General features: G+C 45.7%; 1 protein-coding gene across 3 annotated transcripts in view; it reads right to left on the reverse strand.

The window, feature by feature from the left end:
• The window catches only part of RILP (Rab interacting lysosomal protein), a 67,269-nt gene that overhangs the window by 25,908 nt on the left and 13,699 nt on the right, over positions 1-27,662 (reverse strand). For all 3 annotated transcript variants that reach the window (XR_011319787.1, XM_069761343.1, XM_069761344.1), the window contains exons 2-3: positions 7,474-7,597; positions 3,538-3,659 (exon numbers count right to left, since the gene is read on the reverse strand). Coding sequence is in view for 2 of the 3 variants with exons in the window: in XM_069761343.1 (XP_069617444.1) it covers positions 3,538-3,659; positions 7,474-7,597 (246 nt within the window). In the remaining variant the exon portion in view is untranslated. The remainder of the gene's footprint in view (positions 1-3,537; positions 3,660-7,473; positions 7,598-27,662) is intronic.

The following is a 27,662-nucleotide window of genomic DNA, read 5'->3' on the forward strand; positions in this document are numbered from 1 at the left end:
ATAATTCCGAAACGCGCGTCGGGTACGCGCTGACACAGGAACAGAGGCCCTCCCTCCCCAGGTATATGTGACTATTATAGATCATTTTGGCAGTACAGTTGCACAGTGCTATATGTGATTGCAGGTGGATGCTATAGTCTTCCACATGGTAACTAGTTGTAAGGGTGGTTTTCACTGAGATTTTGGCACATTATCACTTTTAACTGCACCTTATATGTTTGCACTTTATATAAATCAATTGGTATTACAGGGGTATTATACCCCCCTCGTTTTCTTTCCCTCCCCCCTTTTTTTGTATACACATTGATGGTGATTTTAGTAGTTTTTTTCATGTGCCCCCTTTTTTCAGACTGTATACACCTTCTATGTGCCCTGTATATGTGCTGAATCATATTGGCATTATAAAGCACTTATTCACTTTATATAAGCAGATTTTGCACATTATTTAGGTTATTTTATCTTTTCCCTTCTCCCCATTTTTTCCATCCCCCTCCCACCCTTCTTTTATGCAATATATAGTGCTTCTTGTACGGCCCTAAATAAATATTTAAATCCTGGTATAATTGGAGGTGAGAGGACTGGTGGATTTTTTTATATAGCGATATATCCTGTTGTCACGTGAAAGTGTTTATGTTTTTAAATATATATTTTGATTATATAATATTTGGCATTCCCTTTAATAAAGCCGTATTTTAATATTCCCGTGTCTTGCATATAATTTCCTTTTTTGGTCCATGTAGTATTGCTTTGGTTTTAGTTCTAATTATGTAGTGGTTGTACTACAATTGGGCACAGCACACCCTGGTGGTTTGGTATATCCTTTTAATTGTATAATTTCCATTTTTATTCCCTTTTAAAGGGATAAGAGAATCATTTTAAACTTACGGTGGGTGTTCTGTGTTATTTTATTAATATCCGCAGTAGACAGTAGTACACCACATGAAGAGACACCGCTATTACGTAGATCACAGCGTAGTACCCAGGGTCAATTACCGGCCAGGTATGCAGATTACCAACTATAAAGCTCATAATGTGAATTGTATATATGTTATGCCGTATATAGTTAAACAGAAAATGTAGTATAGTCATTGTTATCAGTCTGCAACGTTTAAGCCCAGTGCCTACAGAGACTTGTCTGTATGAACTTCTTGCATATTCTTGAACTTTTTATCAGCCCGGAGGCACTAAATCAAAGCTCCGGAAAGACTGCTTTTTGAACTTTGCTTTTTGCTCTTTTTGAACTTTCTTTAGACTTTATATTGATAACTCCGTTGGAAAAATGGAACTAAATTCCTGGACACTAAGTACAGTGCCTTTCCTAATACCTTCAAGGATAGAACTGTATTAATGGAGGGGGAATGTGGCACCCCTAGGGGTATTTGCCACAAAAATAGTTACTGACAGTAAATACAAATACTAAAATAGCAAGACTGCACTACCACCTCCGGCCAGAAGGGGGAGCTCCAGAGACTCCCCTTGATCCATTCTGGTCTGAGAGAAGAAATGGCAGTTGGGCTAAGGAGCTGAAAGTGAGAGGTCATACAGCTGAATTTCTAACAGCCCTATGACGGTTTCCAGGTCCAAATCACCGGCCTGAGGAGAAAAGGGACAGAGAAAAAGGATATTGTGAGAACCGGGTAGCATTAATCACTACCCAGAACAGGCGCAAAGACGGATACCGGATCCGTGGCTGTATTCATTATATATAATACAGCAACCGGAAAAACGTGAGGTGATATCAGCTTCACTAGGGCCGGACGCAGCAACAGACACAGAGTTCAGCGGTACTCCCGGAGGGGGTAAGCTGATAAAAGGACTCGGGTTGCCTATCGAACCAGGACCCGGAGGGGACAGATTGGGCCGGCAGCCAGTTCACATACAGCAGCAGGGCCACACAGAAATTGCGTACAATAAGAGGTGAAGACCCCGGCAGGGTCAAAGTAACTCAGAGTTCCCATACAGACTCCGGTGACAGGATTGGTTGTAAATCCCTTTATGTTAAAGTAAACTGGTTAAACGTTTCAACGCCTCAGTCTTTCATTTGGGCAATAGCCATCTATCCAGGATCGGGATCGTCACCGCTGGGAGAACCTGCTGTTGATCAAGTAAGTGCCTGTCCCCTCACGATACCCCTTACACTGTGCATTGCCTGAGGCCACAGCACCGGGTCAAGCCACCCGTGACATCCCGCTTAAGAGACAGACCCCATTGGTCCGGTGCTGGGTATCCCGGTCTCTTGGGCGTCACAGTACCTTAAGCCATTTCAATGATCCTGTAATGACTCAGTTATCCTAATCCTGAGGTAATCTTTACAGATCAATTCTGCACATGAGGGCTAATACCTTAGAAGCAGCTCACTGGCACTGTATGCTCTAGCTTAAGGTACCTTCACGCTAAACGATATCGCTAGCGATCCGTGACGTTGCAGCGTCCTCGCTAGCGATATCGTTCAGTTTGACACGCAGTAGCGATCAGAATCCTGCTGTGATGTCGTTGGTCGGGGCTAGAAGTCCAGAACTTTATTTGGTCGCTGGATCTCCCGCTGACATCGCTGAATCGGCGTGTGTGACACCGATTCAGCGATGTCTTCGCTGGTAACCAGGGTAAACATCGGGTTACTAAGCGCAGGGCCGCGCTTAGTAACCCGATGTTTACCATGGTTACCATCCTAAGTGTAAAAAAAACAAACGCTTCATACTTACCTTCCGCTGTCTGTCCTCCGGCGCTGTGCTTTCCTGCACTCACTGTGAGCACAGCGGCCGGAAAGCAGAGCGGTGACGTCACCGCTCTGCCTTCCGGCCGCTGTGCTCACAGCCAGTACAGAGAAGCACAGCGCCGGAGGACAGACAGCGTTAGGTAAGTATGAAGCGTTTGTTTTTTTTACTTTTAGGATGGTAACCATGGTAAACATTGGGTTACTAAGCGCGGCCCTGCGCTTAGTAACCCGATGTTTACCCTGGTTACCGGCATCGTTGGTCGCTGGAGAGCTGTCTGTGTGACAGCTCTCCAGCGACCAAACAGCGACGCTGCAGCGATCCGGATCGTTGTCGGTATCGCTGCAGCGTCGTTTAGTGTGAAGGTACCTTTAGTCTATGATCTACAATAACACTCAGATTCTCCTCCATTAATGATTTATCAGCTTTACTCCATCCTCAACATGTACTAAAGCCGGCCATAGAGATTACATAACCGTCAGATGAAAGATCATTTGGCCGGCAGCTCTCTCCCCCAACTCCGCCATACACAGGAACGCTTGGCTGAGCAGTCGTGTGATCTCTAATGGGCTTCTTGCCACTGCAATTAACCCGACCCTAAATGTCACAACGTGCTATGATTTGCATAAGTACACTATGACAAACGTGTGTGCTTATTAAAAAGCAATGTGCAGGATGACTGGTGTCACTGATTCACCGTGTGGGAAGATCAATACAAAGCTAATTGAAAATAATTAGGCATGGCATTGGATCTTCCGTAATGAAGAACACCCACAAAATCATCAATAATGGGAAGATGAAAGAACTGCTTTCTGGCTCTTACCGCTTCGCTGTCCTTGTTCTTCTGCTGGATCTCATGTGTCAAGGATCGGATTTCGTCCCTCTGTCTGTCAACAACTACCTTTAACTTCAGCATCAGATCTCGCTCTTCCCTTGCTGCACATTCTTAATAATAATAATAATAATAATAATAATTTTTATTTATATAGCACCAACATATTACGCAGCAATTTACAATTAAGCGGGGACATGTACAGACAATAAATTCAGTACAAGTTAAGACAATGTAAACAGTGACATTAGGGGTGAGGTCCCTGCTCGCAAGCTTACAATCTACAAGGAAATGTGGGGGGACACAATAGGTGAAAAGTGCTTGTTATTTCAGGTCTGGCAATTATAATAAAAAGGGATTTTCATATAAAGCTGCATGATCCGGTCATCAGCCCATGTGTTTAAGTGCAATAGTCAAGTATCAAGTGCAGTTATCGCGTGCATGGAGGGTGTGGAGACAGATGAATAGTAGGGTGCAGATTCAGAATAATATTTGGAAGGAGGGAACAGGGCAAAGTTAGTTTACTGAGTAGTTGATGTGGTAGGCTTGTTTGAAGAGATGGGTTTTAAAGCGTGATTGAATAGGTCGGGGCTAGGTATCAGTCTGATCGTCTGGGGAAGTGCATTTCAGAGAGCTGGCGCAGCACGAGAAGTCTTGGAGACGGAGGTGCGAGGTTCGAATTATGGGGATGTTAAAGTACCGTCACACTAAGCGACGCTGCAGCGATACCGACAACGATGTCGATCGCTGCAGCGTCGCTGTTTGGTCGCTGGAGAGCTGTCACACAGACAGCTCTCCAGCGACCGACCAACGATGCCGGTACATCGGAACAGGGCCGCGCTTAGTAACCCGATGTTTACCCTGATTACCGTTGTAAATGTACTTACATTCCCGGTGTCTGGTCATGTCCCTCGCCTTCAGCTTCCCGCACTGACTGAGCGCCGGATGTAAAGTACAGCGGTGACGTCACCGCTGTGCTGTGCTTTACGGCTGGCCGGCGCTCACCAGTCAGTGCGGGAAGCTGACGGCGAGGGACCTGACCAGACATCGGAATGTAAGTATGTAGTGTTTGTTTTTTTACATTTACAACGGTAACCATGGTAAACATCGGGTTACTAAGCGCGGCCCTGCGCTTAGTAACCCGATGTTTACCCTGGTTACCAGTGAAGACATCGCTGAATCGGCGTCACACACACCGATTCAGCGATGTCTGCGGGAGATCCAGCGACAAAATAAAGTGCTGGACTTTCCCCAGCGACCAACGATCTCCCAGCAGGGGCCTGATCGTTGGTCGCTGTCACACATAACGATATCGTTAACGATATCATTGCTACGTCACAAAAAGCAACAATATCGTTAACGATATCGTTATGTGTGATGGTACCCATCTTTAGTCTTAGGTCATTTGTAGAACGGAGGGCACGTGTAGGGCGATAGACAGATGAGAGAGGAGATATAAGGACGTGCAGAACTGTGGAGAGCTTTGTGGGTGAGAGATGAGTTTATGCTGGACCCTGTAGTGAATGGGTAGCCAGTGTAATGACTGGCACAAGATGGAGGCATCAGTGAAGCGGCTGGACAGAAATATGACCCTGCCGCATTCAAGACGAATCGGAGAGGAGAGAGTTTGGCAAGAGGGAGACCGATCAGAAGAGAGTTGCAGTAGTCCAGGCGAGACTGAATAAGAGCGACAGTAAGAGTCTTAGCAGTTTCAATGGTGAGAAAAGGTCGGATTCTTGAGATGTTTTTAAGATGCAGGTGAGAAGAGCGAGTGAGTGATCGGATATAGGGAGTAAAGGAAAGTTTGGTGTCGAATATGACCCCAAGACAGCGGGCATGCTGCTTGGGAGTTATGGTTGAACCCTCCAGGGTAATTTCGATGTTGGGTAGAGTGAGGTTAGTAGAGGGGAGAAACACAAGAAGTTCAGTTTTGGAGAGATTTAGTTTCAGATAGAGGGGGGACATGATGTTAGAGACAGCAGACAGACAATCCTTGGTATTTTGAATTAGGGTAGGGGTGATGTCGGGGGAAGAAGTGTATAAATGGGTGTCATCAGCACAGAGATGGTACTGGAACCCATATCTGCTGTTTGTCCAATAGGGGCAGTGTATAGAGAGAAGAGGAGGGGGCCTAGGACTGAGCCTTGGGGAACCCCGATAGTAAGGGGACGAGGAGAGGAAGAGGAGCCAAAAAAGATACAGTGAAGGAGCGGTCAGAGAGGTAGGAGGAGAACCAGGAGAGGGCTGTGTCCTTGAGGCCTATGGAGCGGAGCATAGTGAGGAGGAGCTGGTGATCCACAGTGTCAAATGCGGCAGAGAGATCCAGGAGAATCAGCAGGGAGCAATGACCTTTGGTTTAGCAGTTATTGGATCATTAGAGACTTTAAGGTACTGTCACACTAGACGATATCGAAAGCGATCCGTGACGTTGCAGCGTCCTCGCTAGCGATATCGTCCAGTGTGACAGGCAGCAGCGATCAGGCCTCTGCTGGGAGATCGCTGGTCGGGGAAGAAAGTCCAGAACTTTATTTCGTCGCTGGACTCCCCGTAGACATCGCTGAATCGGCGTGTGTGACACCGATTCAGCGATGTCTTCACTGGTAACCAGGGTAAACATCGGGTAACTAAGCGCAGGGCCGCGCTTAGTAACCCGATGTTTACCCTGGTTACCAGCGTAAAAAAACAAACAGTACATACTTACATTCAGCTGTCTGTCCCTTGCCGTCTGGTTCCTGCACTGACTGCTGGCCGTAAAGTGAAAGCAGAGCACAGCCACAGCGGTGAGTCACCGCTGTGTGACTCACCGCTGTGCTGTGCTTTCACTTTCACTTTACGGCCAGCAGTCAGTGCAGGAACCAGACGGCAAGGGACAGACAGCTGAATGTAAGTATGTACTGTTTGTTTTTTTACGCTGGTAACCAGGGTAAACATCGGGTTACTAAGCGCGGCCCTGCGCTTAGTTACCCGATGTTTACCCTGGTTACCGGGGACCTCGGGATCGTTGGTCGCTGGAGAGCTGTCTGTGTGACAGCTCTCCAGCGACCAAACAGCGACGCTGCAGCGATCCGGATCGTTGTCGGTATCGCTGCAGCGTCGCTAAGTGTGACGGTACCTTTAGTCTTAGTTAGTAAGGGCAGTTTCAGTGGAGTGTAAAGAGCAGAAATCAGATTGTAAGGGGTCGAGAAGAGAGTTACCCGAGAGATAGCGGATTAGACGGGAGTGGACCAAGCGTTCCAGGAGTTTAGAGATGAAGGAAAGGTTAGAGACAAGTCTGTAGTTAGCAGTGCAGTTCTGGTCCAGGGATGGATTTTTAAGTAAAGGGGTTATGATGTAAGGAAACACACTATTATTCAATCTACACAAAATATCTAATATTTATAGACCATAAAAAAAAAAAAAAAAAAAAAAAGTGTGCAGATGCATACAGATCCTAGTTGTGAATGCCGATCAGATCTGTATGGTGAAGGTATAAATGTGGTCACAAGTGCACTAGCTACATATGCTCCTATCACTATTATAGATGCACTGGCGACTCTGAAAGAGGGGCAGGAAACATGCTGCAGTGTCCATATGTGCTGCCCCTTTGTCCCCTAGTAGATCACCAATCTCAGGTTTAACATAAAGGATATTACGTAGTGATAAAGTTTGACCTGAAAAGCGAACCTGTCACCAGGTATGACCCATATGAGATGCAACCACCATCTTTCAGGCCTGATATGCAGCATTTTATTTGTCTGCCCAGCTTTCCTCTTATTCTGATCCACAATTATCACCATGCATCTCTCCCTCTATTTTCATGAATTGGATTACACATTGTGACATACCTCATATTGGCATCAACCTTTGTCATTTTCAAATAAACCAACTATATCGTAAATGGGGGTTATTGCAGAATGGGCAATATCGGAGTTAATAACCTGCTCTCACCTCCCTGGGACTTTGTCTCGGTCAGTTGTCCCAATAATTTCTGGTTCTCTTCTGTAAGCTGGGAAAGCTGGTTCTGGAGGTCATGTTCTTTTCTTTGAGCTTCAAGAAGTTTCTGCTCTAGATCCTGTGTAAAAATGCACAGGAACAAAAATCAAAAGTTTAGAGATTAAGTCTCATTATTTATTCTTAGTACACGGCAGATATCCATCCACATATACTGCAAATTCTACAGCAAAGATGGCAATGTGTAAGCACATGCAAATGCTAAAACCATTATTAAAACCACTGCCTACTGAAGCGCTTAACAATATTAATCAGGACATATATTAAAGGGAACCTGTCACCCTCAAAATCGAAGGTGAGCTAAGCCCACCGGCATCAGGGGCTGATCTACAGCATTCTGAAATAAATAAATAATCTTTATTTTTATATAGCGCTAACATATTCCGCAGCGCTTTACAGTTTGCACACATTATCATCACTGTCCCCGATTGGGCTCACAATCTAGAATTCCTATCAGTATGTCTTTGGAATGTGGGAGGAAACCGGAGTGCCCGGAGGAAACCCACGCAAACACGGAGAGAACATACAAACTCTTTGCAGATGTTGTCCTGGGTGGGATTAGAACCCAGGACCCCAGCGCTGCAAGGCTGCTGTGCTAACCACTGCGCCAACCACTGCGCCACCGTGCTGCCCGAAGATGAGAAAAAGAGGTTATATTATACTCAGCTGGGCAGGCGATCCGATGGGCGTCGTGGTCTAGTCCAGGGCCTCCCATCTTCATAGGATAACATCCTCTTCTTATCTTCACGCTGCAGCTCCGGGGCAGGCGTACTTTGTCTGCCCTGTTGAGATCAGAGCAAAGTACTGCAGTGTGCAGGCGCCGGGAAAGGTCAAAGAGGCCCAGCGCCTGCGCACTGCAGTACTTTGCTCTGATCTCAACAGGGCAGACAAAGTACCCCGGAGCCGCAGCGTGAAGACAAGAAAAGGACGTCATTCTATGAAGATGGGAGGCCCCGGACCGGACCACCATGCCCATCGGATCGGACCACCCACGTGAGTCTAATTAACCTCTTTTTCTCATCTTTCAGGATACATCGGGGGCTTATCTACAGCATTACAGAATGCTGTAGATCAGCCCCTGATACCAGTGGGCTTAGCTCACCTTCGATTTTGGGGGTGACAGGTTCCCTTTAAGGGCAAGGATATATTATGCTGCAATAAGTGATATTAGGTGGTCTAACATCCTGTGTAGCCAACTGTAAAAAAAAAAAAAATTACGTACGTATGTATGTATGTATGTATGTATGTATGTATGTATGTATGTATGTATGTATGTGTGTGTACACACCAAAAGTTTGGACACACCTTATTTAAATATTTTTCTGTATTGTCATGACTGAGAATTGTACATTCAAGCATCAAAACTATGAATTAACACATGTGGAATTATATACTTAACAAAAAAGTGTGAAACATCTCAAATTATGTCTTATATTCTATGTTCCTCAAAGTAGCCACCTTTTGCTTTGATGGCTGCTTTGCACACTCTTGGCATTCTCTTGATGAGCTTCAAGAGGTAGTCACCGGGAATGGTTTTCACTTCACAAGTGTGCCCTGTCAGGTATGGTATAGTGCCTTATAAATGGAGTTGGGACCATCAGTTGTGTTGTGCAGAAGTCTGGTGGATACACAGCTGATAGCCCTACTGAATAGATTGTTAGCTGCTTATTTCTCGCCATAATACAAATTCTAAGTAAAGAAAATGAGTGACCATCATTACTTTAATAAATGAAGGTCAGTCAGTACGAAAAATTGGGAAAACTTTGAAAGTGTCCCCAAGTGCAGTGGCAAAAACCATCAAGCGCTACAAAGAAACTGGCTCACATGAGGACCGCCCCAGGAAAAGAAGACCAAGAGTCACCTCTGCTTCTGAGGATAAGTTTATCCGAGTCACCAACCTCAGAAATTGCAGGTTAACAGCAGGTCAGATTAGAGACCTGGTCAATGCCACACAGAGTTCTAGCAGCAGACACATCTCTACAACAACTGTAGAGACTTTGTGGTAAAATAGCTGCTAGGAAACCACTGCTAAGGACAGGCAACAAGCAGAAGAGACTTGTTTGGGCTAAAGAATATAAGGAATGGACATTAGACCAGTGGAAATCTGTGCTTTGGTCTGATGAGTCCAAATTTGGGATATTTGGTTCCAACCACCGTGTCTTTGACCAAAGCACAGATTTCCACTGGTCTAATGTCCATTCCTTGTGTTCTTTAGCCCAAACAAGTCTCTTCAGCTTGTTGCCTGACCTTAGCAGTGGTTTCCTAGCAGTTATTTTACCATGAAGGCCTGCTGCACAAAGTCTCCTCTTAACAGTTGTTGTAGAGATGTGTCTGCTGCTAGAACTCTGTGTGGCATTGACCTGGTCTCTAATCTGAGCTGCTGTTAACCTGCGATTTCTGAGGCTGGTGACTCGGATAAACTTATCCTCAGAAGCAGAGGTGACTCTTGGTCTTCCTTTCCTGGGGCGATACTCATGTGAGCCAGTTTCTTTGTAGTGCTTGTTGGTTTTTTGCCACTGCACTTGGTGACACTTTCAAAGTGTGCCCAATTTTTCGGACTGACTGACCTTCATTTCTTAAAGTAATGATGGCCAGTCGTTTTTCTTTACTTTGCTGCTTTTTTCCTGCCATAATACAAATTCTAACAGTCTATTCAGTAGGACTATCAGCTGTGTATCCACCAGACATCTGCACAACACAACTGAAGATCCCAACCCCATTTATAAGGCAAGAAATCCCACTTATTAAACCTGACAGGGCACACCTAGTGAAAACCATTCCCGGTGACTATTTCTTGAAGCTCATCAAGAGAATGCCAAGAGTCTGCAAAGCAGTCATCAAAGCAAAAGGTGGCTACTTTGAAGAACCTAGAATATAAGACATAATTTCAGTTGTTTCACACTTTTTTGTTAAGTACATAATTCTACATGTGTTAATTCATAGTTTTGATGCCTTCAGTGTGAATGTACAATTTTCATTATCATGAAAATACAGAAAAATCTTTGAGAAGGTGTGTCCAAACTTTTGGTCTGAGATATATATATATATATATATATTATATATATTATATATTATATATATATATATATATATATATATATATATATATATATATATATATATATATATATATATACATATATACATATATATATATATACACACATACACATCTCCACAACAGCTGAGTAAAATATTTTATTTTGTTACCATTTTTACCTGTAGCGACTGTAAAATCGTTAAAGGGAACCTGTCTCACACCCCCCCCCCCCCTCCTCAGGCGTTTGTAACTAAAAGAGGCTCCTTGTGCAGCAAAAATGATGCATTCTGACAAGGTGGCTCTTTTAGATATGATGCCTGCACATGCTGAAATAGACGTTTATAAAATGTGCCCCCACATACCCTGAAATCGTCCCGGGGGCGAGACTTTCCTTCCTAATTAGACGCAGCGCAGCCGTCACTCCGGGCCTGTGCGCTGCGGGCGCCGCCTCATCTTGCAGCATTATCGTCCCCGGCGCATTAAGATTTTTTTTCGGGCGTGCACAGTTGCGCTACCCTTTGTACTTACAGCGCAGGCATCGGGGACGATAATGCAGCTTCTGATTAGGAAGGAAAGTCCCGCCCCCGGGACGATTTCAGGGTATATGGGACACATTTTATAAACGTTTATTTCAGCGTGTGCAGGCATCATAACTAAAAGAGCCACCTTGTCAGAATGCAGCATTTGTGCTGCACAAGATGGCTCTTTTAGTTACAAACACCTGAGGGGGGTGACAGGTTCCCTTTAAATTCTAAATCTAAATGCAAGATTTTATCGAATGAACAACATAAGGTGAATCAAGTGAAAGTTATATAGAAGTTATGGAACAGTATGCACAATTCAATGCCGGGTACATGCTGCTCTGTGAATAAACCAGGATCCACAATTCTTCTAGGTGCATTTGCACATAGTTTTTGAAGGAACTCAGAAGGGAGGTTGTTCCTAAAATCTTGGAGAATCAATGATCTTCTCAGGACGTAGGTATGCGCAAATATTTCCATCTCTTCTTGCAAGTCCACACACACACTCCATAAGATCTGGGATCTGAGGGGCCATATCATCACTTCCAGAACTTCTTGTTCTTCATTACACTGATTATAACCCGCAGCGGAACAAACCCAAACACACAGCCAACCAGATGCCTACCTGATGGCATTGCATAATGGATTAGTATCTGCCTGTATTTCTTAGCAACGTTGAGGATCATGGAAGCAGTGGTCAGCCAAGGCAACTGACCACAAAAGATGAAAGACACATCAACTGGAAATCACAAGATGTCCGGCAGTGTCATCAGCTCAGAACTGGCAGCAAAGAGTGGGACCCAGCAGGATCCATCTACTGTTCACAGACGTCTGGCCATAAGTGGCCTTCATGGAAACTTTGTGGCAAACCCCCCCCCACACTCTTTCAACATAAAAACAAGGTCAAGCAACTCAACTATGCACAAAATCATAAAAGCTAAACTGCAGAAAAATGTCAGCTGGTGCTTTGGACTGACGACTCAAAACTTGACGAAGGTCTGGAAAGTGTTACAATAATAAGTGTCTATGGGCAACAGTAAAGCATGGTGGAGGGTACTTGCAAGTGTTATGCTGAATTTCAGCATATTGATTTGGTCAGGATTAGTGGTGTCCTCAATGTTGAGAAATACAGTAAGATACTGATCCATCATACAATGCCATCAGGGAGGTGTCAGATTGACTCCAAATGTGTTCCACTGCTGGACAATGACACCAAATATACAGTCAATGTCCTTTAACACAATCTTCAGCATAAAGAAAAAAAAGGAGTCCTGGAAGTGATGATATGGCCCCTATAGCACCCTGAAGTCAACATTATCAAGTATTCCTTGGTTACATGGAGAAAAAAAAAAATACGGTAGTTACTTACCGATAACGGTATTTCTCAGAGCCCATGACAGCACTACCAGAGAGGGAATCCGCCCTTCAGGACAGGAAACCTACAGGATAAAAAGGGCGGTACCTCTCTCCTGCGTCAGTTTGGTTTACATAGCATCAGAGGTCCTCCAGGTTAGTGACAACAGGAAAATATACAATTTTAACAAAATACTTATCAGGATTACACCGTGTCTAAATTAGAAACACACATTTCATATAATAAGGTGCTCACCGCACACGTGATAGGGTGGGAATAAGCAGGTGCTGTCATGGGCTCTGAGAAATACCGTTATCGGTAAGTAACTACCGTATTCTCAGTCGCCCATGACAGCACTACCAGAGAGAATTACAGAGATCATTGCTTTAGGGAGGGACCACAGCCTGCAAGACCCTTCTTCCGAAGGCTAAGTCAGATGAAGAGGCCAGGTCTAAGCGGTAGTGCCTAAAGAAGGTTGAAGGTGATGACCAGGTGGCCGCCTTGCAGATTTTGTCTATTGGTACCTCCGACCTTTCGGCCCAGGAGGTCGCCATGGCTCTTGTAGAATGCGCCTTGAGCCCTTCAGGAACTGCGTTTCCCGTGGACGAGTATGCCAAGGCTATCGCATCAGTTACCCAGCGAGCTATAGTGCTTTTGGAGGCTTTGAATCCTTTCCTAGGTCCCTGAAAACAGATAAAGAGAGACCCTCCCTTCCTATACTGTCGGGAGGATTCTAAGTAGTGTATTAAACATCTTCTCACATCTAAAGTGTGGAACTTTTCCTCTTTTTTATTTTTAGGGTTTGGACAAAAGGAGGGAAGGATTATTTCTTGGGACCTGTGGAAATTGGAAGCAACTTTGGGTAGATAAGCGGGATCTGTTTTTAGTATTACCCTATCATCCATGATTTGTGTGAATGGAGGGTTCGCAGATAGAGCCTGGAGGTCACTAATTCTACGGGCAGATGTCAAAGCTGTGAGAAGGGCCGTTTTGAAAGATAAGATTTTAAGTGGTAATGAATCTATGGGTTCGAATGGGGGTTCTGTCAGAGCTGATAGGACTAAATTTAAGTCCCAGGATGGAAGGCTTCTGATTTTTAAAGGTTTAGATTGTATCGCAGCTTTAATAAACCTTGTTACCCATGGGTTAGAGGCAATACTCTCACTATATAACGCACCTAAGGCCGCTATTTGCACTTTTAAGGTGCTCACCGAGAGGCCCATCTCTAAGCCTTTTTGCAGAAATTCTAATATTTTGACCACTTGGACCCCGTCTTGTAATTTCACCCCAGAGGTGGATAAAAACTTTTTCCAGATCTTACCGTAGATCTTAGTTGTTACTAATTTTCTACTTTTTAACAGTGTAGACACTAAATTATCTGAAAAGCCCCTTGCCCTTAGTAGTGACCTTTCAAGTTCCACGCTGTCAAGTGGAGGTTTGCTGACTGAGGGTGGAACACCGGTCCCTGGTATAAGAGATCCGGAAGATCCGGGAGAACCCAGGGATCGGAGACCGATAGAATTCTCAGCCATGAAAACCAGGCCCTTTTGGGCCAGAAGGGGGCTATTAGGATGATTCTCGCCCTGTCCTGCCTGATTTTCCGCAGAACAGCCGGAATAAGAATGTGAGGAGGAAATGCGTATGTTAGACCCTGAGTCCAAGGAATCGTAAATGCATCCAGAGCCCGAGGGCCCCCTTTGGGGTTCAGAGAACAAAAATCCCTTACTTTCCTGTTTTCTGCACTGGCAAAGAGATCTATTACAGGAACCCCCCAGATTTTGGTAATGCGATCGAAGATGCTTTGGTTTAGTGCCCATTCCCCCTGTTTTAACCGGGTACGGCTTAAGAAGTCTGCTTTTTGGTTCTCTACCCCCTTTATATGCAGCGCAGAGAGGGATAGGAAGTTGTCTTCTGCTAAGATGAAGATCTGGAAGGTAGCCATCAGGGGGGAACCAGATCCCAAGCCCTAATGAAGGTTCAGGTAGGCTACCACTACCTGATTGTCCGAAAAAACCCGGACATGATGCCCCTGTAGGTTGGGAAGAAAATATGATAGAGCGTGACTCACTGCCCAAAGTTCTTTTTGATTCAAAGATACCTCGTATTCTTGATCTGTCCAGACCCCCTGAGTGATACTGTCGTCCAGGTGAGCTCCCCACCCCGTGGGACTGGCATCCCTTGTAACTATCCGAGATGTGTCTATCACCCATGGAACCCCCTTTGATAGGTTTTTGGGATCTAACCACCAGGCTAGGGAACGAATAGTGTTTGAATTTAGAGACATTTTTCCTTCTAGGTGTCCCCCCAGTGTAACCTGATTCCTCAGAATATCCCACTGGAGATCCCTCGTGTGAATTTGTGCCCACTGTATTGCCGGGAGACAAGCAGAAAGGGACCCCAGCAGTGACATCGCCCCTCTCAGGGTCATATGAGGGTTTGAACAAGCTCTGGACACGAGATTTAATATTTTCTGTTTTTTCTGGTCTGGAAGACGACATTCCTGTGTTATCGAGTCCAAAGTGAGGCCCAAAAACTCTTGAACCCTGGTCGGTTCTAGTTTTGACTTTTGGAGATTTAGGAGCCAACCTAACTCTGTTAGGATTTTTATCACTGTCGCATTGTTGGCGACAATGTTGGGCTGAGTTGCTGACAATCAGGAAGTCGTCCAGATACGGTATTATTATAATGTCTTTTTCTCTTATGTGGGCCATCATTTCCGCTACCAATTTGGTAAATATACGAGGCGCTACCGAGATGCCAAATGGAAGGGCCTTGTACTGGTATTGTTTTATTTCTCCTCCCATAACTACCGCTAGTCTGAGGTATTTCTGGGCATTTTTGTGGATGGGGACATGATAGTACGCGTCGCTGAGATCCAACACTATCATGAAGCAATTCGGAAACAGGTTTTTTATTGTTGATTTTATTGATTCCATTTTGAAGGATTGATTTTTTACATAACTGTTTAGTTTCCGTAAATTGATTATTGTGCGGAAAGAACCATCCGGTTTTGGGACTAGAAATAGTGGGGAAAAGAACCCTTTGCCTCTTTCCAGTAGGGGAACTTCTTGGATCACCTCTTTCATTATGAGCTTTGAAATTTCTTGTTCCAAGGCCTGTTGTTGCTGAGGTGAGGGTTTTAGTGGGGTGACCACATAGTTTTGGGGAGGAAGGGAGGTAAAGTTTATTTGAAGTCCCATCTTTATCAGATCTAAAATCAAAGAATTGGTTGAAATTTTTTCCCAGGCCGGAAGGTATTGAGACAATCTCCCTCCCACCCTGGGGAAGGTGTCACTTAGGGGGGTTTTTTATCTCTTGGAGAATTACCGAAGAGGAAGCCCCTATCCTTCCTTCTCCCATCATCCCATCTGTTCTGTTCCCTTGGGGGACGTCTGCGAAAAAACTTCCTACTCCGAAAGGGCCGTCTAACAAATGGTGCGGCTAAGATAGGGAACCCCTTTTTCTTATCCCCTGCTTTTTGCAAAATGTCATCTAGGGTTTCCCCAAATAAGAATTTCCCTTCACATGGAATTGAACAGAGTTTTTGTTTGGTCTGTAGGTCGCCCGGCCAGCTTTTTAACCACAGCGTCCTACGAGCTGCATTGGACAGGGCTGCCGATTTTGAAGTAAGCTTGATTGAATCGGCTGATGAATCTGCCAAAAAGGCTGCCGCCCCTCTAATCATGGGAATTGATTCAATCATTTTATGTCTAGATACTCCATCTTTTAGTTGCTTTTCCAAGTTATCTATCCAGATCATTAAAGATCTGGAAGTACATGCGGCTGCTATTGCAGGTCTTAGACACCCCCCTGCCGATTCCCAGGCCCCTTTAAGGAAGGTATCAGCTCTTTTATCGAGGGGATCCTTCAGAGTTCCCATGTCCTCAAAGGGCAATGCGAATTTTTTTGACGCTTTGGCTACTGCTACGTCGAGTTTTGGTGCCTTGTCCCATGACGTAGAAGCCTCTTCCTCGAAGGGATATTTTCTTTTAAGGGAGGGGACAGATGAATTTTTCCTTTCTGGTTTCTCCCACTCTTTCTTAATTAATGCTTGAATATTCTCGTTAAGTGGGAAGACTCTGCGCCTTTTCTGTCCTAGGCCCCCAAACATAATGTCCTGTACTGTTTTGTCAGGACGAGGATCTACAACCCCCATGGTTGATCTTACGGCCTTTACAAGGGCATCTACTTCGTCTAATGGGAAGCAGTGGCGGCCTCCGCTCTCAGAATCCGAGGAGGAGGAGGAACCCTGTCTGTCTGAAGCGTCCCCCTCAGGACTAGAAGAATCAGAGTGAGAATAGGGCACAGGTGTTTTTTCCTCGACCCCTTCCCCTTTAAGAGATTTAAATGCTGTTTCCACCTCTGATCTTATTACAGATCGCAATTCAGAGGCGAAACTAGGGGTTTCTTCACATAGGACTTGTCCTATACAGGAGCCACACAATTTCTTATCCCAGTTTTGCAACAGGGGTTCACTGCATAAGGGGCAGACTCTATTCTTAGTTTTCTCCGTTTTTTTTCTTGCCTAAAAACAAACGGAAAAGGGGGACCCCAATTATTTGGTGAACTTTCACGAAGATCACTCACCCATCTTGCGCAGCCACAGGTACCGGTTCTGGAGGAGGTATAGGATCCTGTATCAGATCCGTAGTCTGCGGTGTCGACTGGTTAGGCATATCGCCGATTCACCCCCTCCTCCAGGGCTGCGTTCCCGGAAAGTGCTGATCCCCCTTGGATCACTGAGCATGCGCGCTCTGCCCGGGACCCGGAAGTAGTACTTTCTATATCCGGTGCGGCGGCCATCTTGGTGTCCTTACACACACGCCACCGCTCCGAATCAGGAAGTGCCTGCTCACCGCCGAGGCACACCGGGTCCCCGAAGCCCCTACCCCAATCTGGGGAGGCGGCCGCGCTTCCCTCCGCGCACTCTGCAGCCCCATCGGACCCAGCAGCGGCAGCGTCGGATACCGCGCCAGCCGTGACAGGGGCCTCCCCGCCATCATAGGTCGACTGGTCGGCTCCGGATCTCAGGTACCATCCTAGAGGGTTCCCTGTCAGGACAGGAAACCAAACTGACGCAGGAGAGAGGTACCGCCCTTTTTATCCTGTAGGTTTCCTGTCCTGAAGGGCGGATTCCCTCTCTGGTAGTGCTGTCATGGGCGACTGAGAAAAAATGATTTGCACAAGCCTCCATCTACAGAAGATCTGTTGTTAGTTCTCCAAGATGATTGGAACAACCTCACTGCCGAGTTTCTTCAAAAACCGTGTGCAAGTCACACCAAATATTAATGGGATTTAGATTTCTCTTTTGTTCATTCATTTTGCACTTTGCGAAATAACAAAAGTTAAACTAGTAAACACTACTATTTTTTAAAGCATTCTTACTTTTGTAGCATACTGGGTACATAAATATATTTTATGTATATGTTTCTATGTATCTAATGATGAGGAAAAAATGATTGTCTGAATGGTCTTTGCTCGTGTAAAAGGCCCTTAACAAATATTGAACTTTCATGCTGCCACAATATATTTGTTCACTTGACAGCAATTGAAGAAAAAGGAAAGTGAAACTGTGATAAAGGAAGAAGAAAAATATAAAGAACAGTAAAATGTGACGACTGCTGTACACTGTGGGATACGAGGGGGAGGGGGACACTCAATATTTCCAACCAGACGCCCGTTAATATGGTCAAAGATAGAAGCACAATTATGACAAATATTGCAAGCAGCTACTTGTGAGATTTGCTTTACAGTGGAAAGCCAGACATAGGATATATAAAAATATTTCTAAGAACTAGAAAGTAGAATTAACATGTCCAGGTTTATAACAGGCAGCACATAGAATGCATACATTTGCAGTACATTCACATCGATGAATCAATGCAAAGTGGACCAAACTCGATCATGGCTACACTTTCTGCAAAAAAATAAAAAAAAAATGTGTAAATAGTCACAGGCAGGGTGTGTGTGTGTGTGTGTGTGTGTGTGTGTGTGTGTGTGTGTGTGTGTGTGTGTGTGTGTCTGTGTGTGTGTGTCTGTGTGTGTGTGTCTGTGTGTGTGTAGTCCGTTTAGCACATAGCACTCAAATGACGGCACATCGCTAGCACACACCCAATGTGGGCGTGCGCTAGCGATGCGTTCGCCATTACAATCAATGGCGGCGTTAACGGACTACGTTACACCGCGTTATGCCGCGGTGTAACGTAGTCCGTTAAACGGGGTCACATAACACAGTGTGACCCTAGATAGATAATAGATATACACACACTATTTGTTAAAAGTATTGATGGCACATGTACAAGAAAAACGATTGAGTGAATGGGGCCTTATAAGAGAGCAAAGTAAGTTGAATCCAGCAGGATTGACATTAAAATCAGTCTATTTATTTCTTCATTAAAAATATGGTACACCACTCCAAAATATGAAACACATGAATATTTCACAGCATGTCACGCAAAATTTCAAAGTATAACAGCGTTATTCCGACGCGTTTCAACAGAATTCTTAATCATTGCCATGATTAAGCCATGATAAATCACAGCCATGATCTGTGGATCGTTTGCTCAAACCTATCGGTGCAGGAACAGATGAGGAGTAGCCTACATTTAGGTGCGCTGACTGTATGTGTGTTTTTTGGACTTATAAAAGAGAAAACTTAGAATTTTCATCTCCAGATTATTAGGGTATGTGCCCATTCAGAATTTATAGCAGAAAAATCTGCTGCAAATACTAATGTGTTTGCAGGAAAGAAAAAAATACTGCAAAAACTACACACTTTAGCACATTTTTTATTTTCTCCCCCCCCTCCCCATTTATTGAAAAAGGTGAATAATGCTGCAAAAACTGAAAGAATTGACATGGTGCAGATCTGAAAAGGCTTCAAATCTACAAGGAAAAAACAAACAAACAAAAAAAAAAAAAAAAACAGGCAATGTGTGCATGAGACTTCAGGAATCTCATTCACTTTGATGGCACTAGGAAATGCTTCAGCTTTTGTGACAAATAATGCATCAAGTACTTAACGTGTGAATTAAACACAAGTGTCATCATCAGATAAATATTACTCAATGTATACAGCTATGTAATATATTCTCTGTAACCAATGATTCAGTGATTCGGCTTCCTATCATCCTCTAGAAACATTTATAGTATACATCAAGTAGATAAATTAAGAAAGTCATGTGATGACCACACAGGGTTGTTGAATGACAGCGCTCAGATAACCAACATGCCAATGCTACCAGTCACTGTTCAGATCCTCGATAACGAAGAAATAAGAACATCACTCTTGATTGATACTTCTTGATATATGTTTTTATCTACAATACAGGATTCGGTTACGGTAATGTTTAAATCATTATGGGAAAAGGTTAAAAATGTTATCAGATCTGCAGGCCGAATGTTATGGAGCAGGAGGAGCAGTACCATGTCTGTGCATGCAGAGATAGATGTCAATCACTGAGGAGGGCCGCCCACTGAGGAGGGCCGCCCACTGAGGAGGGCCGCCCACTGAGGAGGGCCGCCCACTGAGGAGGGCCGCCCACTGAGGAGGGCCGCCCACTGAGGAGGGCCGCCCACTGAGGAGGGCCGCCCACTGAGGAGGGCCGCCCACTGAGGAGGGCCGCCCACTGAGGAGGGCCGCCCACTGAGGAGGGCCGCCCACTGAGGAGGGCCGCCCACTGAGGAGGGCCGCCCACTGAGGAGGGCCGCCCACTGAGGAGGGCCGCCCACTGAGGAGGGCCGCCCACTGAGGAGGGCCGCCCACTGAGGAGGGCCGCCCACTGAGGAGGGCCGCCCACTGAGGAGGGCCGCCCACTGAGGAGGGCCGCCCACTGAGGAGGGCCGCCCACTGAGGAGGGCCGCCCACTGAGGAGGGCCGCCCACTGAGGAGGGCCGCCCACTGAGGAGGGCCGCCCACTGAGGAGGGCCGCCCACTGAGGAGGGCCGCCCACTGAGGAGGGCCGCCCACTGAGGAGGGCCGCCCACTGAGGAGGGCCGCCCACTGAGGAGGGCCGCCCACTGAGGAGGGCCGCCCACTGAGGAGGGCCGCCCACTGAGGAGGGCCGCCCACTGAGGAGGGCCGCCCACTGAGGAGGGCCGCCCACTGAGGAGGGCCGCCCACTGAGGAGGGCCGCCCACTGAGGAGGGCCGCCCACTGAGGAGGGCCGCCCACTGAGGAGGGCCGCCCACTGAGGAGGGCCGCCCACTGAGGAGGGCCGCCCACTGAGGAGGGCCGCCCACTGAGGAGGGCCGCCCACTGAGGAGGGCCGCCCACTGAGGAGGGCCGCCCACTGAGGAGGGCCGCCCACTGAGGAGGGCCGCCCACTGAGGAGGGCCGCCCACTGAGGAGGGCCGCCCACTGAGGAGGGCCGCCCACTGAGGAGGGCCGCCCACTGAGGAGGGCCGCCCACTGAGGAGGGCCGCCCACTGAGGAGGGCCGCCCACTGAGGAGGGCCGCCCACTGAGGAGGGCCGCCCACTGAGGAGGGCCGCCCACTGAGGAGGGCCGCCCACTGGACTCATACAGATACATATTTCAATGAATAAAACACAGGATATGAATCTTTTCCTATACATCATTATTTTCATCTTCTACTTCTCTATACCATTCTGTCCACAATGCAAACTACAAGGACAACGTGACCGGTTCCTTTAAGTGCACCTTCATCAGACAGCCGATTCATTGAAAGGGCTAGTGTGCAAACAGTAGTCTATAATATAATATGCTCTTTAATCTCTTCAGGTTCCCCTACCTAGTATATTTTTTTTGATTGGGGAAAGAAACCAAGAAGGTACACAAACAAGCAATCTCCATGACCTGTATGACATCTGCCATCATGCTGGCAGCAGACGCCCTTCAGAATTTAGGACCACGATCTTCCATCAGGACTATCACTCCCACACAGAATAATGCAGCATAACAGGTGAGTGGGCTTTCATGCAATCTCATTTTGAGGAACTTCTTACAATCTCACATCACATGTTTCTTTAAGGAAAATCCCCAGTGGAAATCTTCATGTAAATTAATGAGTGGAGGAGGGTGGGCTTTCCCCGACATTTCTCTTACTCAGATCGAGGTTTCAGAAATACATTTTTCATTCTGCTTTCTTTTCCCCCTCTTCACTATAGATCAAGGGTGGGCAACTAATATTCCACACGAGACAGTGGCTGTCCTAGCCAACAGGTCCCACTTACGTCTACTCCATTATATTACGGTATATTAGCTTGTATCTCCTAATATTGAGCAGAATTATGTATAGCGATTAGCTCCTACTGCTAATACATGTTATGATATGGCTTATTGTAACCTGTATTCTCACCTGCAGCGGCAAATCAAGCCCATAAAATATACTGCTTTTTATAAGATTGTTTTTTTTACTTACACACACTATGATGGTCCTCACAGCTCCCGAATCCCACAAACACTATGATGGTCCCAGAAGCTCCCCCCCCCCCCCCACACACATTATGATGGTTTTTAAAGCGTCCACACAAACACATACACAGCAGGATAGCCCCCTCATGCCTTACCCACACACAGTATGAAGGCCCCTCAGCTCCCCCCACACACACACAATATGATGGCCCCCTCCCCCAGCATGATGAAACTTTACAGCATGATGTTCCGATTTCCCCCAAGAACTGACAATTCAAAAATTAAAAATCTACTCACCTAACCGTGTTCCGTGATGCACTGCTTTGTGCAGTGTGTGAAGTGAGGTTCTGCACAGCAAGGACAATCTTGAACGTCAAAACGCCACATCCGCATATAACGCATGTCCCTGCGTACCCAATGTTAAAGATAGGTACAAAGGACGCATACGGAAGTAGGTGGAGCTTAAGGGAGGAACTACGCAGCCATACAAATTTAGCCTCACACAGGCTGAACAGTGGGGCTGAGAGCTGATGGCTCCCTCCTCCACCATTGTATCCACTACCGGGCAGCTGCTTGCTGTGTTCTTCCACTGCGTGCAGCCCTCTGGCTGTCCTGGTCCGCGGGCCATATAGGATTGTCCAAAGAGCTGAATGTGGACAGAGGGTCGCACTTTACCCAAGCCTGCTATAGATAAAAGAGGGAACATGTAAACTGCAGAGAAAATAGACGTTTTAAGAAAATATTAATTCCATAGTTTGCATTCTGGCAATCATTGGCCAGCGGGTGACACCCTGATTTCCACACACTTGTGGCGATTTTTATACGTTGTCCACGTGAGCAGCAAGTGCTGGCGGCAGGTATTGCCGAGTGCGGCCAGTCAGGCTGCTGCCGCCTTATGCTATTTATTTTGGGGGGAAAAAAAACACTTTATGTACTTTCTAAGTACATCCACTGGGAATCCAAGCATATTATCATGAGAACACCCTTAATAAACAGAATCTAATGCTGAAAGGCTCTTTATACCAGTGACATCCATGAAATAGAATTATTATTCCACTATCATTTCTATTGAATTCTAAATGCCCAATAATATGTGGGTGCTGTCATTTGCCATGTCATACACTGTGCACCTAATCGCCATAGCAATCCTTTCTACAGTAGATCATCTTCCATCTTCATAACACATGGAAGAAATAACTGGTATACCGCACAACAATCCCGACCAGCCAGATGCCAGTCTGAGGCAAGTACATGATATGAAGTGTATATAAAAAAAAAAAAAAAAAAAAAAAAAAAAAGATTACATAATGATAAGTATAGGGCTGTGGAGTCGGTAAACCAAACCTCCGACTCCCGACCCCACAGCGCTGGTCACTACTGAGCATGTACATAAAGTGCAGCACAGATTCATCTCATCTACGACCCAACAGAACTGGTCACTACTGAGCATGTACATAAAGTGCAGCACAGATTCATCTCATCTACGACCCCACAGCGCTGGTCACTACTGAGCATGTACATAAAGTGCAGCACAGATTCATCTCATCTACGACCCAACAGAACTGGTCACTACTGAGCATGTACATAAAGTGCAGCACAGATTCATCTCATCTACGACCCCACAGTCCTGATCACTGCTGAGCATGTACATAAAGTGCAGCACAGATTCATCTCATCTACGACCCTACAGCCCTGATCACTACTGAGCATGTACATAAACTGCAGCACAGATTCATCTCATCTACGACCCCACAGTCCTGATCACTGCCGAGCATGTACATCCAATTCAAAGTACTTGTTCTCACCCACAAAGCTCTTCACAGTGCGGCACCCCCTTACATCTCCTCCCTAATTTTGGTCTATCGACCTAACCGACCGCTGCGCTCTGCAAACAACTTTCGACTAACCTCTGCACTAATCCGTACCTCCCACTCCCGACTCCAAGACCTCGCCTCTGCTGCACCAATCCAAGATATTAGGACCATCCACAATTTGCATAGTTTTAAGCGCTCCCTCAAAACACATTTGTTCAGAGCGGCCTATCATGTGTAGGTGTGTGTGTGTCGAAGAAATCGTTCAGGCCTTTTAAAAAAAAAAAAAAAAAAAAGCTTTTCTAGTGGCGGCTATTACTACCTCTTGTGGTCGGCATTCCACAGTCTGACTGCTCTAACTATAAAAGAACCCTTTCCTATCTAGCTGCTGGAATCGCCTTTCTTCACCCATAATGAGTGCCCCCTGGTCCTTAGTATGGTCTTTGGAAGGAATAAATTATGTGCCAGTCTTTCCAAAGGGGTCCTCAGACATCTTTTACCTAAGCTACCGTATATACTCGAGTATAAGCCGAGAATTTCAGCCTAATTTTTTAGGCTGAAAAGGCCCCTCTCTGCTTATGCTCGAGTCATTCCCAGGGGTCGGCAGGGGAGAGGGAGCGGAAAATTAGGGGTCTCAGCTTATACTCGGGTCGGCTTATACTTGAGCATATACGGTAAACAAGTCCAACCTCTCATCATATGAGACGCTGGACATCCATTGTAATAATCTAGTTGCCTACCATTGAACCAACTTCTGAATATCCTTTAAAATGTGGAGCCCAGAACTGGTCCCATATTCTAGATTTGACCTCACCAGTGATTTATAAAGGGGTAAGGGTACCGTCACACAGTGGCACTTTGATCGCTAGGACGGCACGATCCGTGACGTTCCAGCGATATCGTTACGATCTCGCTGTGTCTGACACGCTACTGCGATCAGGGACCCCGCTGAGAATCGTACGTCGTAGCAGATAGTCTGAAACTTTATTTTGTCGCTGGATCTCCCGCTGACATAGCTGGATCGGCGTGTGTGACGCCGATTCAGCGAGGTCTTCACTGGTAACCAGGGTAAACATCGGGTTACTAAGCGCAGGGCCGCGCTTAGTAACCCGATGTTTACCCTGGTTACCAGCGTAAACGTAAAAAAAACAAACACTACATACTTACCTTCAGCTGTCTGTCCCCGGCGCTGTGCTTCTCTGCACTCCTCCTGCATCCTGTGTCAGCGCCGGCCAGCCAGAAAGCACAGCGGTGACGTCACCGCTCTGCTTTCCGGCTGACAGTGCAGAGGAAAGCAGAGCGCCGGAGGACAGACAGCTGAAGGTAAGTATGTGGTGTTTGTTTTTTTAATGTTTACGCTGGTAACCAGGGTAAACATCGGGTTACTAAGCGCGGCCCTGCGCTTAGTAACCCGATGTTTACCCTGGTTACCGGGGACCTCGGGATCGTTGGTCGCTGGAGAGCTGTCTGTGTGACAGCTCTCCAGCGACCAAACAGCGACACTGCAGCGATCGACATCGTTGTCGGTATCGCTGCAGCGTCGCTCAGTGTGAAGGTACCTTAATACGTAGGGATCATGGGATTTTATCTCTTTTTATACATCCTAATTATCTTGTTTGCTTTTGCTGCTGCTGCTTGACATTGAGAACAATGTAATTATGTAAACAACATTGTTTCCACTGGATTCAAGTAGAGATGTCAGGAAACATTGAGCAACTTTCTATTATTCAATGATTAAGCTTTATTTACAAAAGGCTAAATAGAAACACACAAACAAAAAGAAAACACATTGTCAATAGCAGGTTGCGGACAGTTTCCAGGTAGTAGTTTTTCAGTATGCTCACAGTAAAAAAAAAAGCAAAGGCAGCACAGCCATGATAACTAGAGTCACCTCTACCTATTCGGATGCCATACATAGACAATGATCCCAAGCAGGGAACTCTCTGTGGCTCTAACTCTGGTAGACTTGAAAAAGTTGTCCATTAATTTTAAAGGGTGCCATTAAATAGTAAATATCAAATATCTAGCAGTGTCAATTTTTTTTTTATATTTATTAAGTCTGAATAGCAGGAGCCCTATTGTAACATGTAGTCACACTGTCTGGCTCAACATACTTAAAGGGAACCTGTCACCCCGAAAATCGCGGGTGAGGTAATCCCACCATCATCAGGGGCTTATCTACAGCATTCTGTAATGCTGTAGATAAGCCCCCGATGTTACCTGAAAAAGGAGAAAAAGACGTTATATTATACTCACCCCGGGGGGTGGCGGGGTAGTCCCGCTGCTGGTCAGGTCGGATGGGCGTCTCTGGTCCGCTGCGGCGCCTCCTATCTTCTTTCCATGACGTCCTCTTCTGATCTTCAGCCACGGCTCCGACGCAGGCGTACTTTGCTCTGTCCTCTTGAGGGCAGAGGATAGTACTGCAGTGCGCAAGCGCCGGAAAGGTCAGAGGCCCGGCGCCTGCGCACTACAGTACTTTGTCTGCCCTCAACAGGGCAGAGCAAAGTACGCCTGCACCGGAGCCGTGGCTGAAGATCAGAAGAGGACGTCATGGAAAGAAGATAGGAGGCGCCGCAGCGGACCGGAGACGCCCATCAGACCTGACCAGCAGCAGGACCGCCCCTGGGTGAGTATAATCTAACGTCTTTTTCTCCTTTTTCAGGTAACATCGGGGGGCTTATCTACAGCATTACAGAATGCTGCAGATAAGCCCCTGATGACGGTGGGATTACCTCACCCGCGATTTTCGGGGTGACAGGTTCCCTTTAATTCTGCTCAATATCAAGTGATACAAATATAAAACAAATAATTATTACATGGTTACATGTAGCTCCTTAGGACATGTATTGCCCACCCCAGCTAAGTACAATAGACTACAAACATACTGTGCTTGGCATAAATGAGCACACCCTCTTTGAAAAGTAAGATTTTAATTAATATCTTACTGAACGCAAAAAAAATTACCAAATTTTGACAAGACCGTTTCACAAAACAGGTTTTAACTCATAACATGAAATAAGGTTAATAGTACAACTTTAATTCCAAAATCTTCAATTTTACTTAAATTAGTGGATGCAAAAATTTATTTTACGTTGTCGACAAACTGGAAAATATAACTTTTTCATTCCTTGAAGAAAGACTTCTTTTAGAGCCTGGATGCTGAAAGGAGAGCGATGCTCAACTTGTCTCTTCAGAACCCCCCATAGATGATCAGATAAGGAGACACTTAGCCTGAAAGTGATTCACTGGCCATGTGCACACGTTCAGGATTTCTCGCAGAAAATTCCTGAGAATTCCGGACATTTTCTGCAAGAAATCCACATGCATCTTTGCCGCGGTTTTTTCCAGACACTTCCCAATGCATTTTGGAGTGGGAAATCCGCAAAAAAGCCAGAAAATTAATGAACATGCTGCAGTTTTTACCGCGATGCGTTTTTTTTGTGGAAAAAAACCTCATCATGTGCACAAAACATGCAGAATTCATTCTAAATGATGGGATGCTTATTGTATGCGGTTTTTTTTTGCGGTTTTATAGCGTTTTTATCGGGAAAAACCGCGAAAAAAAAAACGCAACGTGTGCACACAGCCTCACCCTTTTTTTCACAAATGCAACAGTGGCCTTAGATGTGGCTCACGGTCACGTAGGAAAAGTGCACGGCGTCATGATGGCATCTTCTCTTTCAATATAGAGCAGTACATGTGTCAGTTAATGATACCATCAATGAAATGTAGTTCCCCATGCATTTTTCTAAATGCATGGTGGCTGCAGTGAAACATGGCAGAGAGGCAGGCTCCTTACGTGGGGCTGCTTAAGTGCTGCTGAGGTCGGGGACCTACATTTCATTGATGGCATCATAAATTCACAGGTGTACTGCTCTCTATTAAGAGAGATTACGTTACCATCACTCTGTGCTTTTGGTAGACGTGCATTTTGCAAACACGAAAGTAATCCAAAATATACATCTGTTACATTTCTGAAGAATAAGGTGAAAGTGATTCAATGGCAAAGTACGTCTCCTGCTCTG

The sequence above is a fragment of the Ranitomeya imitator genome, chromosome 3, assembly GCF_032444005.1.
Source record: "Ranitomeya imitator isolate aRanImi1 chromosome 3, aRanImi1.pri, whole genome shotgun sequence".
NCBI lineage: Eukaryota > Metazoa > Chordata > Amphibia > Anura > Dendrobatidae > Ranitomeya > Ranitomeya imitator.